This window comes from Neoarius graeffei, chromosome 3 (assembly GCF_027579695.1).
Source record: "Neoarius graeffei isolate fNeoGra1 chromosome 3, fNeoGra1.pri, whole genome shotgun sequence".
Classification (NCBI taxonomy): domain Eukaryota; kingdom Metazoa; phylum Chordata; class Actinopteri; order Siluriformes; family Ariidae; genus Neoarius; species Neoarius graeffei.
This window is the reverse complement of record NC_083571.1, coordinates 110,307,136-110,323,960: the sequence shown is the minus strand read 5'-3', so window position 1 is coordinate 110,323,960 and position 16,825 is coordinate 110,307,136. Positions and strand designations below refer to the sequence as shown.

Here is a 16,825-nt window from a genome sequence, read left to right as displayed (position 1 = left end):
ATAATTATAAACTAATAAAATAAATGGCTCAGGCTTCATAGAAGAAAAAAAACAATTTGAACAGAATCTCACAGTATGATGCTGAAGCTGCCTAAACAATGGAAAATAAAATACCATTTTGGCAAAAATGTTGGCATCCATTAATTTCTTGTATTAAGTAAAAAAAATCAAGTGCACACAGTCCTTCACTGTAAACATAACACACTTTCAGTAACAGAATTTAAGCCTACATAAACACTGACTCGCACATCATGCAATGTTGCCAGATACTGCTGACGTTTTCCAGCCTAAATATGTTCAAAACCCGCCAAAATGCACTCAAAACCACCCAATCTGGCAACACTGCGCGCATGCTGCTTCTCTTGAACGTATACACGGAAGTAAGGTGGAAGGTAGTTTGTCGACGTCACTGCAAGACGACGCCAACGATTGGTCAAATTTGCGGGAAAGTTGCGGTGATTGGATAGAATTGCAACACCGCCCTGAATTCGTGAGGATTGGTTGAATTTGCGTTGAAGTTGCAAATCGCGAAATCCTGGAGGGTCTGACTGTTATGTCTGGATGAGACAGATATGCCATGTGCTTTTGGGTATTTTTAAAACACTTCACACGATTGGTTGAGACACACTGTCTTCCGGTTCAGTGACCAATGATATAATAGTTTACAAAACTGTTTTACCCGCTAAATAAACCATTCGGAATACTTCGGTCCTTTCCGATATTTTCCGATTGGTGTGTAAACAACGCTGTATTTACCGCAGTGCTTGCTAGAGGGTGCTGACAAATTGATATGCACAAGATTCAGTAAAACGCAACTACACGCTCTCTACTTATAAACGCGCGACAAAATGAATAGATACGCTATATCACTCTCGCGCCCAAAAAGTGGATGTGCGACAGACAGATAAAAAAACGCGCATTATCACGTATTACGCGCCCTAGATTAGGCTCTGACTCTTGCATGAAATTAATACAAAAATTAATGTAGATACAATATAAATATCTTCTGCCAAATTATTATGGCATGTTCCAAAATTAAAGAAAAAACCCGAGCCCTTGTCTCTAAATTGACGAGTCCGAATGCAGTTAATGCAAGAGTCCGAATCAGAAGTCCAAGTCGAGTCACGAGTCCTTAAAATCAGGGCACGAGTTGGACTTGAGTCCAAGTCCGGGACTTGGAGTACTACGAGCCTGGTGCAATTTCTTGCCTTCTTAATGCGTTTGAGATCAAACAGTAAATAATACAATAAACAGCTGGATTCCACAACTGTCGTAATCCTTATTATGCCAAGAACCGCTCAACTAAGTAAGGAGAAACAACATCCATCATGACTAAGACATGAAGGGTCTTAATTAATAAACAGCAAAGAAACCAGAGCATCAGCGACGCAGTAGCTCACAGGGCCGTACCGCGAGAACCCAGACTCGTTTATAATTAGCCAAGTTGTTCTTCATGAGAACAATTAGATCTTCCAAAGAAAACGATCAGAATCAAAATCCAGTGAAAACTCTAGGAGTAGCAGCGATTTTTGTGAATTGTGGACGGACGGACAAACGACGGACGCCGCGTGATCGCAACAGTTCATCGCTCTACAGCCGGTGAACTAAAAAAAAAAGAATTTGAAGGCGTGTCCAAACTTTTGACTGGTACTGTATATACTTAAATACTGGAGGAGTGACAAATTAAAGACATCAACGTGGAAGGCTAAGGGGGAAATTTACTTGCACGGTTTGGTTCCAATTGTCTCCTTTTACCAAAGTCACTGCAGATCAGTCCAGTTACTTCGACCCATCACATTTATCTCATCTCATTATCTCTAGCCGCTTTATCCTTCTACAGGGTCGCAGGCGAGCTGGAGCCTATCCCAGCTGACTACGGGCGAAAGGCGGGGTACACCCTGGACAAGTCGCCAGGTCATCACAGGGCTGACACAGACAACCATTCACACTCACATTCACACCTACGGTCAATTTAGAGTCACCAGTTAACCTAACCTGCATGTCTTTGGACCGTGGGGGAAACCGGAGCACCCGGAGGAAACCCACGCGGACACGGGGAGAACATGCAAACTCCGCACAGAAAGGCCCTCGCCGGCCACGGGGCTCGAACCCAGGACCTTCTTGCTGTGAGGCGACAGCGCTAACCACTACACCACCGTGCCGCCCTCCATCACATTTATCTGATACAGTATATGAAATATTTCTATTCTAGTAGTCTGTTCCAGGTCAGGATGAGCCCACCCACATCCACAGGACATGAGGGCTTACTGAATGGTTTGATGAGGACTGATTTTATTTAAAAAAAAAGATGTAAAATATGCATATCCACACGCTCTGGCCTTCACACCCACCAGATCTCAACCCAAGTGTAAACCTGTGGGAGAATCTGGAGTGATGTGTTCGACAGTGCTCTCTACAACCATCTTCAAAAACAGCAATCGGTGCATGATCATTTGGAGCAATGCTGTTTCTCTCTCCAGTACAGTTCCAGACACTTTAATCATCTATCCCACGGTGCGCTGAAACTGTTCTGGTAGCTCGCATTAGCCCCGAACCAACCGAAGACACACTTTTGTTTTTTCTTTAATCTGTCTCCCATGTGGGTGTAGGAACGCACACATATATACAATATTAATATGTCTGAACACATTTACTATCTACATTTCTATATTTATCTACCCCGCCTCACCCTCGATGACCTCAGAGAGCTGTCAAAGCACTTAGCATGCAGTGCAGTGTGTTAACAAGAGTGTGTCCTTCCCTAAAGGCTTGGCAAACAGCACAAGAGCGCTCAAAATCATCAACTCATTTCCTGCATGTGACTTTCATTGCACACTCCTATCTCGGAAGAACGAAGAGCACGGCTGAATATTTGGGGGGTTTGCAGGAAACATTTGGTTACCGAGACTAATGTTGATTTACAAATGCTGCGCATATGTGCTAACCGCAGTGCACATCATCAAGTGCTGCTTATTAAATCTGACGCTTTCGAAACTCACACTTATCCCTGATCAAGTTATTTTCGCAACTTCTGACCTTCCTGGTAAGTTGCGTTAACTGGTGATCTGCAAACACAAATATTTTGTACGTTAACTTATGCTTGGTTCGCACATTAGCGTTTCAGCCTTGCCCATGTACGGCGTAAGAAAGGAACGTCATGGCATCGCCAGCTTACGCGGCTAATACTCTAGGATGCCGAACACGATCTCCTTGTATGCCAGGGTGCGGTGTATTTTTAAGTCCGTAGCGCATACGCAGCAGCTTTGATACGTCACGTGTACGGCGTAAAAACGAAAGCTATGCAGCAGTGACGTTGCTCGAACACCGATTACGTCGTGCGAACGCTTTAGTTGATGGGTGTCTGATGAAGGTGGCTCCGGGGCTGGCTGGGTGGATGCGGCTGAGGTCTTCCCTCTTCCTTTGCCCTTCTTGGGTCCTGACTTCTTCGCTGGCCTGATGCTTTCTTGACTGTGACGAATGACAACGAACGCAGCATGGGGCCCCCTTTTATACCCACCTGTCAACGCCGCAGATACGCAACCGCAACGCCACGCCAACGAAAGGAACAAAACGGTCGTGCTGCGGCGTACGCCATAACTTTACATCCCTTGAACCCCATACAAACCCCAGGAACGTCACACGTATGCTGTGTACGTCACAGGGCTTTAATTTTGGACAAAATGGAAATTGTTTTCCATTCGCCCAAAACTAAAATCTGAAGAAATGAGCTCTGTTTATGCTACTGCTTCATACTACCTGAAAATTATCCGTACCTCAACAGGATACTAATGAATGGAACATTTAATTCAAAATAAACCACCAAAAACTAATTTTACATTACATATATGCATTTTTTAAATATTTTACGACATACGTAAAATGCGCCTCGTTAGCCATCAGCACATATCCGACTCAATTTTGTCGAATAACTGTTAAAGGACCCATGGCATGGTGGTTTGTTGATGCTTTAAACGGGCTCGTGGAGGTTTCCGGATGTTATATCCGCAGCCTTTCTCGAAATGAACCCTCGGCACGTAGATATAGCCTCCTGGGAGAAAGCCCCATTTCAGCGCTTTTCCCAGTGCGTCGTTTTGCTAATGAGAAGCAGGAGGCGGGGAAGGGTAGAGGGTGGGGGTGAGTCTTATCATTAATATTCATGACATGTAAACGTGTTACCTCTGATTGGCTAACAGCACTGTGACGCTACCTCCAGTGGGTCAGAACAAGCGGATGTGGGTGTCTTACTATGGCGAGAGAGAAGGAACAAACCGCGAAGGGAAAAATACCGCGCGCTGACATCATTAAGGTGCGACGCGAGGAAATAAAATAAATTCAACAAATGTTTGGGTTTTTACTGAACAAACAAACAAATAAAATGAACGAGTGACTTAAAAAAAATGTGGGTGTCTTTGTAGAAACTGTTTTGATTGGCTATTATAACAGAGCATGCTGCATGCTTTTTGGTTTTGTAGCGCAGAGTACCTGGCTAACTGCACAGCTAATGTAGCCATTGCAAGGCTAACGTGGCACCGATTTTAAAACACGGCAAAACGACTTAACAGTTATACACTTACTTGTTCGGTGTTTGTTGCTGATGCGGCAGGGATGCTTGGTACGGACCCAGGCTTCAGTGACAGTTGATGTGCAAAACCTGCCCTGTACTGTCCCAAGTTGTGGAAACATTCATCAGAAAAATGCTTCCAACAAACATACACCGTCTTGGGTAGACTCGACGGCGTATTATTGAAGTAAATAAAATTAAGCCACTGCGTCTTCAGGGGCTCTCCCGTCGGCAGTAAAAACAGACTCCTTTCTGTGTTGTCACATCCATGTACAGAGCAATTTCCATGTTTCGCTTGCTTAGGTGATGCCATGTTGTTGTGTCCTCCCTCTATGGTCTCCTCACTACAACTGGGCGGGCAATTCATACAGTGGGTGGGAATCCAGAGGGGGGGCGTGGGGATCATCTCCCTTGCTGACGTAGTAAAGGGAAGAGTTTATCAACGCGTCGTTTTGACGCGCCATTCTCAAATGTTGGGCATAGTTTGGTTTACACATTATGAAATTTCTAGCCACTGGGGTGACTTAAGAAGGTCAGAGGAACTCATTTTAACGTTAAAAAACCTCAGAAAGTGAAAATTTCATGCCATGGGACCTTTAAAATATATGTTCCCCCACCCATCAACAGTTCATGCTGGATAAAATGCAAAAGGCCGCTATGGAACATGGAATGAAAATCAACATAAAGAAGACTAAGGTAATGGCAGTCGGCAAGAGACCTGGTGAGGAATTTGCAATTTTTCTTGAAGGTGAACAACTAAGTCAAGTAACGCAATACAACTACCTTGGGAGCCTGATCACACAGGACGGATACGATGAGAAAGAGATCAGCTCGAGAATAGCCCGGGCAAAGGATGCGTTTTCTAAAAGGAAAGAACTGTTGACAAAAAGCTTCAACCTTGATCTGAAGAAGAGAATCATCAAAACCATCATCTGGAGCACTCGACTTAAAGGAGCCGAATTGTGGTCCAAAAGGAAGGAGGACGTATGAAGGCTAGAAAGTCGCAAAATGAGACTCTGGAGGAAAGTGAAAAACATCTCTTGGTCCGACAAATTATGTAACGAGGAAGTACTTTGGCGTGTCGGCGAGAGGAGGTCCGTTATGCCCATAATCAATGGAAGGCAGAATGTCTGGCTCGCCATACTTGGCGTCATGGGGATCTTCTCCGTCGTCATAGAGGGGAGAATGGACGGGAGGAGGCCTCCAGAAAGACAACGGATAGGCATGTTGGACAGGATAAGGAATGGTGGCCCCTACATATTAGTAGAGAAGGACTTGCCTGCGGGCAGAACACAAGATATTATATATTCCTGATACTCAAGATATACTGTAAATCCAATTATTGGCACATATCCAACTTCACCTTTATGCACCAATTTGTCAAGATCCATGACCTAATCATGAAACGTGACACCAGTGCCTCAAAAACACGCCCAACTCCGATCTCTTCAGTTATTCATCAAGTCTTGGTAAAACAATGATTTGCATAATCCTCCATTCCAAAGCAATGGTTTTTTTAGCTCGATGGTGGTTTTTCTCGATGGATGGACCTGCCATTCAATATACACAAGCAGGTTCTCTGCGCAATACCAACAGAGAAAGCACAACATGATTCCATTTCCAGCTCATCTTTTTTCAGTAGGCATTTAAGCTGTTCATTAACCACTCCGATCCAAGCGTTTCCTATAATTTACAACGCGAAGGCTTAAAAAGAGATCTAAATACTGCAGACATGCCCGTTTCCACTCCAAACTGCAAATCAGACAGCAAGCTATACATTAAATGGTTAATCAACCACAGTACAATCCTGAAAAGGTACAAGAAACAAGTAAATGTCCTTCTCCCAACAAAATGAAGTCTCAAAGAAAAGACCCACAACCCTAAAAATCCGTATCGCATGAAAGAACATTTCCCTTAAACATCCAGCTCATCAAAAATAAAAAAATAAATAAAAATAAAAAATCCATCTGACCCTCCAAAAGTGTCTCATCTCACCCAGGCAAAAGTCCATTTTCCATTAAGAAAAAGTCCACCTCCACCAAAAGAAGCTGATTTATCATCAACCAAAAAGTCTCACACACAAAATAAAAATTCAATCTCACCCAAATCCATCTCCCAAAAGAAATGACTACATCACCCAAAAGATTAGGATAAGCTCAAAGAAAACTCCATCAAATCTCAGGCAAAAGTCCAGTTTCCCTAAAATAGTCCTCCTACACTCGAAGAAAATCTCCCCACAAGCACTCAGTCTCTGATCACTCAGAACTAAAGCCAAACTCAATCTCAAAAGTTCATACACCCAAAAGAAAATGTCCCTCTGCCACAAAAGGAAAACGAAGTCACACCTAAATCCATCTCCCCCCAAAAAATTCCTCTCACCCCCCAAAGATGAGTCCATCTCAAAACCCATCCCAACTACCCCAAAGAAAAAAAGTCTCTCCATCTCATCCAAAACCCATCCAACTCCCCCAAAGAAAAAAAAGTCTCTCTCCATTCACCCAAAAGGACAAGTCCATCTCAACCAAAACCCATCCAACTCCCCCAAAGAAAAGTCTGTCTCCATTCACCCAAAAGGACAAGTCCATCTCAACCAAAACCCATCCAACTGCCCCAAAGAAAAGTCTCTCTCCATCAGCGCTCGAAACTAACGGTGTCCCGATGTCCCGGGGACCATAAAAAATGTCATCGGGACACAAAATTATCATATCTGGGACAATCCCGGGACAATGGAAAAAAAAATAGATCTACAAAAAAAGTTCTACATTATTATTTACAAAGCCGTAACACATACGTAGACATTCACCTAATTTGTCAATTTTAATTTTAAAACGTTAACAGCGAAAAATACATAGTAGCTACACTTTCGATGCACCTGCATCCGTAGACTACAGAGCAGCGCATTCTGTTCTAGAATCTTCGGCCGGTGTCCGCATTATATGGACTTGGAATGGAATTGCTACCGCACACGCTGCGCCGACTCTTGCCAGAACAAAAATGCTGAAGTGGTTGAAGCGGACCGACCGCGGGGAAGAAACTGAAAGCCCAGGCGTAACGTCTCCGGGACCTTCAGGATCCAAAGTGTCATCGCCTGGTCTGCAGGCAACGCTAGCAACTGAATGAACTTAATGAGCACTGTTAGACACGTTATAAAATACAACAGGAATGATGTGGATGATATTGACGGAAGATACCGTTCAACAGAATAAGTGAGTTTTCTTGGTGTCTTTCTAGTTCAGAAAGTTTAGTCAGTCAGCAGCACAACTAGGCTCGGACCTGGCACTATGTTGATGCTGCTAACGTTTGCACCCGGCAGCGAAAGTTCATAAAATGGATAACGGAAAGTTCATAAAAATGGATAACGGTAATGGTTAACGGAAAGTTCATAAAAATGGATAATGGTAATGGATAACGGAAAGTTCATAAAAATGGATAACGGAAAGTTCATAAAAATGGATAACGGTAATGGCTAACGGAAAGTTCATAAAAATGGATAACGGTAATGGTTAACGGAAAGTTCATAAAAATGGATAACGGTAATGGATAACGGAAAGTTCATAAAAATGGATAACGGAAAGTTCATAAAAATGGATAACGGTAATGGCTAACGGAAAGTTCATAAAAATGGATAACGGTAATGGTTAACGGAAAGTTCATAAAAATGGATAACGGTAATGGATAACGGAAAGTTCATAAAAATGGATAACGGAAAGTTCATAAAAATGGATAACGGTAATGGCTAACGGAAAGTTCATAAAAATGGATAACGGAAAGTTCATAAAAATGGATAACGGAAAGTTCATAAAAATGGATAACGGTAATGGATAACGGAAAGTTCATAAAAAACGGATAACGGAAAGTTCATAAAAATGGATAACGGAAAGTTCATAAAAATGGATAACGGTAATGGCTAACGGAAAGTTCATAAAAATGGATAACGGTAATGGATAACGGAAAGTTCATAAAAATGGATAACGGTAATGGTGAAAATTATAAGTTGGCCTTATAAATGCCAACAGATATTCAAGGTATAAGTAGATGAAATGAACATAAAAGGGGTCTTATTTTCAACTAAAGTGTACTGCAGATGTAGGGAGTTGAAACATTTTCTGAATGAGCTAGTTGGCCCCTTTAAATAAACGGGTATCTATTCATACAGTGAGATCGCCAAAGTTTAATAAACTGAAAATGCAATAACTGTAATTTTGAAGTAGATGATGTATTGGACATGTGTCGCTTGTGTCTTGTGACTTATTGTAAAAATGATATAAAGGGTTCAAAATTGCATAGTTACAAATATAATAGTAACTTCATATGATAATATTAACCACTGGTTATTTCAGAGAGGAAAAAAATGGGGACACTATTGCTTCCATTTGGGACAATACAACACAGAATTCGGGACCACTGGGGGACACAAAGAAAAAAAGTTAATTTCGAGCCCTGCTCTCCATTCACCCAAAAGGACAAGTCCATCTCATCCCAAACCCATCCAACTCCCCTAAAGAAAAGTCTCTCTCCATTCACCCAAAAGGACAAAGTCCATCTCATCCCAAACCCATCCAACTGCCCCAAAGAAAAGTCTCTCTCCATTCACCCAAAAGGACAAGTCCATCTCATCCCAAACCCATCCAACTACCCCAAAGAAAAGTCTCTCTCCATTCACCCAAAAGGACAAGTCCATCTCATCCCAAACCCATCCAACTACCCCAAAGAAAAGTCTCTCTCCATTCACCCAAAAGGACAAGTCCATCTCATCCCAAACCCATCCAACTACCCCAAAGAAAAGTCTCTCTCCATTCACCCAAAAGGACAAAGTCCATCTCATCCCAAACCCATCCAACTACCCCAAAGAAAAGTCTCTCTCCATTCACCCAAAAGGACAAAGTCCATCTCATCCCAAACCCATCCAACTACCCCAAAGAAGTCTCTCTCCATTCACCCAAAAGGACAAGTCCATCTCAACCAAAACCCATCCAACTCCCCTAAAGAAAAGTCTCTCTCCATTCACCCAAAAGGACAAAGTCCATCTCATCCAAAACCCATCCAACTCCCTCAAAGAAAAGTCTCTCTCCATTCACCCAAAAGGACAAAGTCCATCTCATCCCAAACCCATCCAACTACCCCAAAGAAAAGTCTGTCTCAATCCACCCAAAAGACTAAATGAGGATGAGTTCCCTTTTGAGTCTGGTTCCTCTCAAGGTTTCTTCCTCGTATTGTCTGAGGGAGTTTTTCCTTGCCACTGTCTCCACAGTCTTGCTCATTGGGGATAAAATTAGGTCATGTTTAAAGTCTTGAATTTTCTGTCAAGCTGCTTTGTGACAATGTCTGTTGTTAAAAGCGCGATACAAATAAACTGACTTGACTCGTCCATCTCGTTCAAAAGTCCCTACTACAACAAATGAAATGGTCCAAAAAGATGAGTCAATCTCACATCACATCCAAAACCCATCCCAAAAGCCCATCACATCAAAAAGCCCAGTCAATCTCACATCACCCAAAAGAAAACACCACCATTTTACTGAAACGTTTTGGAAATAGCGGTCTTCGAGAGCAGCCTGTTCTTCAGTCGCGTCTCTGAGCAGTTAGCTAGGAGGCTAATTAATCTTTGGCGTAGCTGAAGCCCGACAGAAGACGTAATGATCGGCACACATTAACTCCACCTGAATGTTCAAGTGAACATGGACAATTTATTACACAATCGTCTGACTGGTACATTTGTAAGCTAACCGCGCTCAACTGTTTTTCAATGTTCAATCCGACGCACGCTCACACTAGTTTGTGGGTAAAGATACAATCATCACTCAAGCACTAAAATTAACATATTAACACAATCATAAAAACAGCATTATCAAGATTTTTTTTTGTTCAAACATGTTCCATCCATTCTAATAATGCACGTTTATTAAAATGACATTGGCGTAAGAAAACAGTTGTAGACGTTATCTCTAGCATTTATGACACAGCCATCGTGTCTCAGTCCAGTGCCTTGGTCAAACAGAAACACGCTAGAGATAAAGAATTCATCAAATAGTCTTTCCTTGTTATTCATCGCGCATGGAACCTGCACTTTGCTCCCAGTTCACCGTGACCGGCCTCAGGTGATCATGACATGACAGTTGTAGCAAGTTTCATTTGAACTGCTGCATGTTAATATTTACTTTCCATAAGCTCGTGTTTGACCATAAGCTAAAGTTTGACTATGCCTGGAAACGCATTCCGACGAGTATCGTGCTCCCTCAGTCGCTGAACAGACTGAAGAAATCCATTCAAACCAAAACAGCAAGAAAATGGCCCTCACTCCTGCTCGTGTCTATATTTTCAGAAAAAAAAAAAAAAAAACACACCACATCTCATGCGCATGCTGTCGGTCACATTCTTTTAGTTGACCTAATATAACATCATCTAACAAAATTATTTTCTTCAACTAAAAACTCTGCTCCGAATAACGGACTTAATTTTTTTCGCGGTGCGGTTTTCATCAAATCCTGCGCTCTGATTGGCTGGCGAGCGGGTCCGTATCCTAAGGTACAGACCCCGGTTACGGACCTCTGGCGACTCGCTCGTTCACAACATCATACATAGTAGCAATTTTTGTCAACATTTATTGTCGCATTTCTCAGGAGAATAGCATTAATTTTACAGCATGGATCGCGGCAACGACAGTGTTCACAGCGAAAGCGAGTTTTACTACCCTGAGGAAGAAGAAATAAAAGAAAACATTTCAGAAGAAAGCTAAAAACCTCTAACTCTTGCTAACGCCGAGCAAAAACATGGCTGAATCCTGAATGACTCCTATAGGGGACTACATAGGTGGCAAAATGTAGTTTTTTCCTGCCATGGAAGTGCACTTGTATACCGAGGAGGAAGCCATTTGCATTACAGCCGTGAATGAGGATTCAAAATGGCGGCTCGGCTCGGTTTTCCCTTTCGGGCGCTCTCGTTTTCTGTTAGAATTTGGTAAAGAAAAAAATAAATATATATTATTTACCAGCTTAAGGTCGGTCTGTATGGTGAAATACCGTGACCTCGGCCTAGAGGGCCTCGCTCAGTACTTTCAAGACCTCGGTCACGGTATTTCACCATACGGACCTCCCAGCTGATAAATAACACACATGTATTCGAGGTATTTAAAAGGGCCCGTGTCTGTGGCAAAGCAGCAGCAGCAGCAGCAGCAGCAGATTTGATTACCTGTGTATCCTGCACACCAGCCCCATGACGCCACCATGGCCAGTAGCCACCGGAACATGACGCCCTCAATGTGCCAGAAAGCAGAGCTGTGCACCATCCTCAGCGGCTGCAAGACGATCAGGTACAAGCAGTAGGATGGAATCGCCACGCAGTTATTGATGAACATGAAGGTGAAGCGCAGCAGAGCTTTGATGAGAATCCAGCCCAGTCTGCGCAGCTCGTCAACCAGCGGGGGCCATTCTGCTACAAGCACACTGCACAACAAAGAATAAAACCACAAGTAAGGCAGGGATATCCTGACTAAGTGTACAAACATCAGGCACGAGCCAGTAACATGACAATTCACTACAATAATCATTAGCAAGGCTTCAAAAGTATTGGTACTTCCCCTGTGGTCTAATTGGAAAGGAGGATGGACTGGGTAGTCGCAGTGAGACACGATGCCTGTAACTGGATCCGTTTAGTGTTCGAAAGCGCAGCCGAAAACAGAAGACATTATTTTTTTTCTTTTTTTTTCTTTTTAATTAGACACATGGCACAAGAGAAAAGCGTTCATACTATTGTTCAGAGATCACATATTTGAACTCTGAGGACTTGGACTCCAGGAGAGATCAGAATTGGCTGTACTCAAGGTGGCAGGAATGACCATCACAACGACACTAGCCAATTACAGGAGTCATGCAGTGTTGCCACCCCCCCCGGGTGGGGACAAGAGTGCATGCTGGGTGGCATGATGGTGTAGTGGTTAGCACTGTCACCTCACAGCAAGAAGGTTCTAGGTTTGAGCCCAGCAGCTGGTGAAGGCCTTTGTGTGGAGTTTGCATGTTCTCCCCGGGTGCTCCGGTTTCCCCCACAGTCCAAAGACATGCAGGTTAGGCTAATTAGTGGCTCGAAATTGACCGTAGGTGTGAATGTGAGTGTGAATGGTTGTTTGTCTCTATGTGTCAGCCCTGCAGGGTGTACCCTGCCTTTCGCCCATAGTCAGCTGGGATAGGTTCCAGCCTGCCCGCGACCCTGTACAGAATAAGCGCCTACAGATAATGGATGGAAGGAAGAGGTGCATGCACTAGGACCACGCGGAAAGAGCGCCTGCTCAAGAACAAGAGAGGGTGCAAGCACTAGGACTAGGGCTGTAACGATATGCGTATCGAAATCACGATACGCAGAGCCACGATCCGTATCGCGATACAAGAAGGCAGAATCGCGGTACACCCTTTCAAACTTCTCCTCAGCCCAAAAACAGAGGCGCTTCCAAACTTCAATTTATGAATACTTAACTTTTTATTTAAATTACATTTTAAACTTACTTAAATTACTTTTATTTTTTATATCTATTAGTAAGTCGTTTTTTCGCCGACCTGCGACAATCTTCTGCGAGTCACGCAACGTCCACACTCGCCACTGGCAGAGCATTCATTTCTTTTAAGCGGTCGCCATTCTGGTTGCGACGCGGGGAGCGAATCTGTAAACAAGCAGCTCATTGGCTGGCTAGGTGTGCCACAAGCCAATCACTTGACCGGAAAGGCATGCAGTGTTGCCAGATTGGGCAGGTTTAGGTGCTTTTTGGCTGGTTTTGAACATATTTTGGGGTGGAAAACGTGAGCAATATCTGGCAACACTGAAGGCATGTCTGCTTGGGCGGAAGCCTTCTGCGGCAGTTACATTTTGACACGCGAGCAATGTTTCACCATAAAAATTCCGTAATTTCCATCTGTTTTCCACGATCACAGAAAATCATTGGCCCTATGAGAGTGAGACAGTGAGAGAGCCCCCCCCCCCCCCCCCCCCCCCAAAAAAAAATCTTAACGGATTTACACGATTTGGAAAAATGACTTTTTCAGAACCGAAAAAATCAGAGCTTCCGGCTCAACAGTATTATTTTGAGAAATAAAACAATCTTTGGATATACATTTGTTCATTTTTGCATACATATTACTCATTCTCTGCAGTGGTCTGAATTATTTGTTATTAAATAGTTAATGTAAGTAAGTAAATGTTAATAAGTCAAATTTACTACTTTAAAAAAAACATCGTGGGCGTATCGAATCGTGGGTCAAAAATCGCGATACGAATCGAATCGTGAGTTGGGTGTATTGTTACAGCCCTAACTAGGACCATGCAGAAACAGCCCCCCGCTCAAACGTCTGGTTTCCCGTCTGGTGCGCTCTCCTCTCATGTGCTCAAAAACGATTCGATTCAAACAATAGTTAGCAACATCAAACCCCCCCCCCAAAAAAAAGCGACAAAAGATGGAGAACGTATGATTTTTTTTTTTTGGAAAAAAAAATTATTAATAATAAAGTGATGTCTTCAGACACCCTATATTCAGTTAGCTCATATTCTGTTACGAATATTCATAGCGAAATCATGCTGGAATACGATACCACTTTGTAAATGTTTTCAAGTTAGCAAGCTTTAGAAAAGGACTTATTTTTTACGGAATTTCAAATGAGCACAGACTGCACTTATTCACTCCATGCATAAATCAGACTAGTGATGGGCAGTGGACACGGGAGCGGAAACAAATTACAGAGAGAAGAAATAAGCTCTCAGACTTTCTAATTCGAATTATAAATCAGAACTACAAATGAGTCGTGTACCATTTTAATCTCTTAATACTTGTTAAAGATTTGTCAAAGAAATATTCTCTTGGCAAACATATTAATGTAAAATAATTCTGTTGGGGGGGAAAAGTTTGATGGTAAAAATTGTTCGAAAATTAATGTGAAGACTTAAATATGACTCCTTCAACTGTTTGTTCAGGTCCAAATGCTCTGTAATAGGAGCCGCGGGAAGGGGTCCTGCAGGTGACCGTCCTCACCCAGCAACACCCCCCAACCCAAAACAGTAAACTTAAGGCCAATTTATGCTAACGCAGTCCTCACAGATGGCGTCGCAGATGGCGTCTGCGTAGCCCCCCCACCTTCGCAGACGCTCTGCGCGCACCTCCCAAAAATTGTGACCACCGCAGAAGCCTCGCAGACAAGAGAGCTCTGATTGGTCCACTCCAGGTCCACTCTACATCTGCTGTACACGCACGTCCGCTTCCCTACTTTCCCGGTTTGGTTTGTTTTCACTACCCGCCATTTTTAAAAACACGAACGAAGATGGAGCAGCACGAAGAGCGGTTGATCGAGGAAGTACGTACATCTATACGACTCCAGTTCTAGTCATTATAAGTAACCGGAGGATAAACACTCCACTAACCACACCCACCAACTACTCCTAGCGATTTCGCGCCCCCTTGCGTTGTGGCGGTGAATAACATCGCGCACGCCTATTACTCCCCGCTCAACGATAAATTACAACTGTCTGCGAAAAGCTATCTGCGAAAGCCTTGTCGCAAGAGCATGCAGAGGCCCTTAGGGGAAACAAACAGTGGTCATAGGCGGCACTGTCGCCTCACAGCAAGGTGGTCCTGGGTTCGAGCCTAGCAGCTGGCGAGGGCCTTTCTGTGTGGAGTTTGCATGTTCTCCCCGTGTCCATGTGGGTTTCCTCCGGGTGCTCCGGTTTCCCCTACAGTCCAAAGACATGCAGGTTAGGCTAATTGGTGGCTCTAAATTGACCGTAGGTGTCAATGGTTGTTTGCGTCAGCCCTGCGATGATTTGGCGACTTGTCCAGAGTGTACCCCGCCTCCAGCCTGCCCGCAACCCCGCACAGGATAAGCGGTTACGGATAATGGATGGATCCCTGATTCATAGCTGGTGTGTCGGGGGGGAACCTAGTGGTGTGCAGGAATTGTTTTCTTTTAATCCTGTTCACACAGTTACTACTTTCGTTTTATATTTGTATTATTTTCTAATGAATCGGGTTGGTTCCATTTAAAAAAAAAAAAAAAAAAAAAAAAAAAACCACCCCACCACTCGTAGCCTAATTGAATCCACCTCAATCCTGATTTGAATCAATTCTCCAAATACATTGTTCGTATTCACATTAATGAATATGGGCTTTTTATGTCCCAAAAGCTTGATTGTTTTGCCGGTTTCTCATACCAATATAAGCCTTATACGTGACTGCTCACCCACACAAAAGTAAAAACTGTTCATTTGCATGACTCTTTTATTGTGTCACGTGGGATCCAATTCCCAACACACACTTCTAGTCTCAACCAGATTTTTGGCAAGTTTTCTTAAACACAAAAATATAAAAACTGTGCCTCCTATTTGTATCTGTTAAGTACACATCAGCTGTTCATGGATAAGACATTCACATCCGGTTACAGTCCTACTGGCTAGGCTGGATGTCTTGGGAAGAACGTGTGTGTCCCAGTAGAAAGGCCGCTATCCTGGGTCACTAATTCTGGACAAATCTGAACAGTCTTTTACAGATTAACATGGGGGCCAAAAATTAAAATCCAGTATTAAATAACATCATTAAAGGTTATACAATGACTGCAGAATAATATAAGATGCATACTGTCCATGTATGTATAGTACGCGCATAAGTGCACAACATATGTACAATACAAGATGTGTAATAAAAGTACTACGTGCACACTACGAGCTTTTGGAATCTATTATTGGCCAAATTTAAAACTCGTCATGTCTAGATGTTACTGTTTGAATAATATGCATTTAAAAACGCAATTCAATTTATTAAATGAGAAAAAATAAAAATAATAGCACCACATTTTAAGACAAAACACCCCCACCCCCAAAAAAAAAAAAAAAAACCGACCCTATCGCATTAAAGTTATTCCACGAAATCGAGTCGTACATGAGCTGATAGCCGACGAGTGCATGTATATAAAATACATATTTATTTTTTCACGGTCCAGTTTCCATCAAATCCCGCGCTCTGATTGGCTGGCGAGCGGGTCCGTATCCTACGATATGGACCCCGGTTACGGACCTCTGGCAACTCGCTCGTTCACAACAAACATCGTAGCAATTTTTGTCAACATTTATTTTCGCATTTCTTAGGAGAATAGCATTAATTTTACATCATAGACAGCGATAACGACAGTGTTCACAGCGAAAGCGAGTTTTACTACCCTGAGGAAGAAGAAATAAAAGAAAACATTTCAGGAGAAAGCTAAAAACCTCTAACTGTTGCTAACGCCGAGCAAAAACATG

General features: G+C 43.0%; 1 protein-coding gene across 1 annotated transcript in view; it reads right to left on the bottom strand.

The window, feature by feature from the left end:
• The window catches only part of lpgat1 (lysophosphatidylglycerol acyltransferase 1), a gene marked incomplete at its 5' end in the record, with an annotated part of 202,489 nt that overhangs the window by 167,330 nt on the left and 18,334 nt on the right, over nucleotides 1-16,825 (bottom strand). The window contains one exon of the mRNA XM_060915734.1: nucleotides 11,750-12,003. Within this exon, the coding sequence (XP_060771717.1) occupies nucleotides 11,750-12,003 (254 nt within the window). The remainder of the gene's footprint in view (nucleotides 1-11,749; nucleotides 12,004-16,825) is intronic.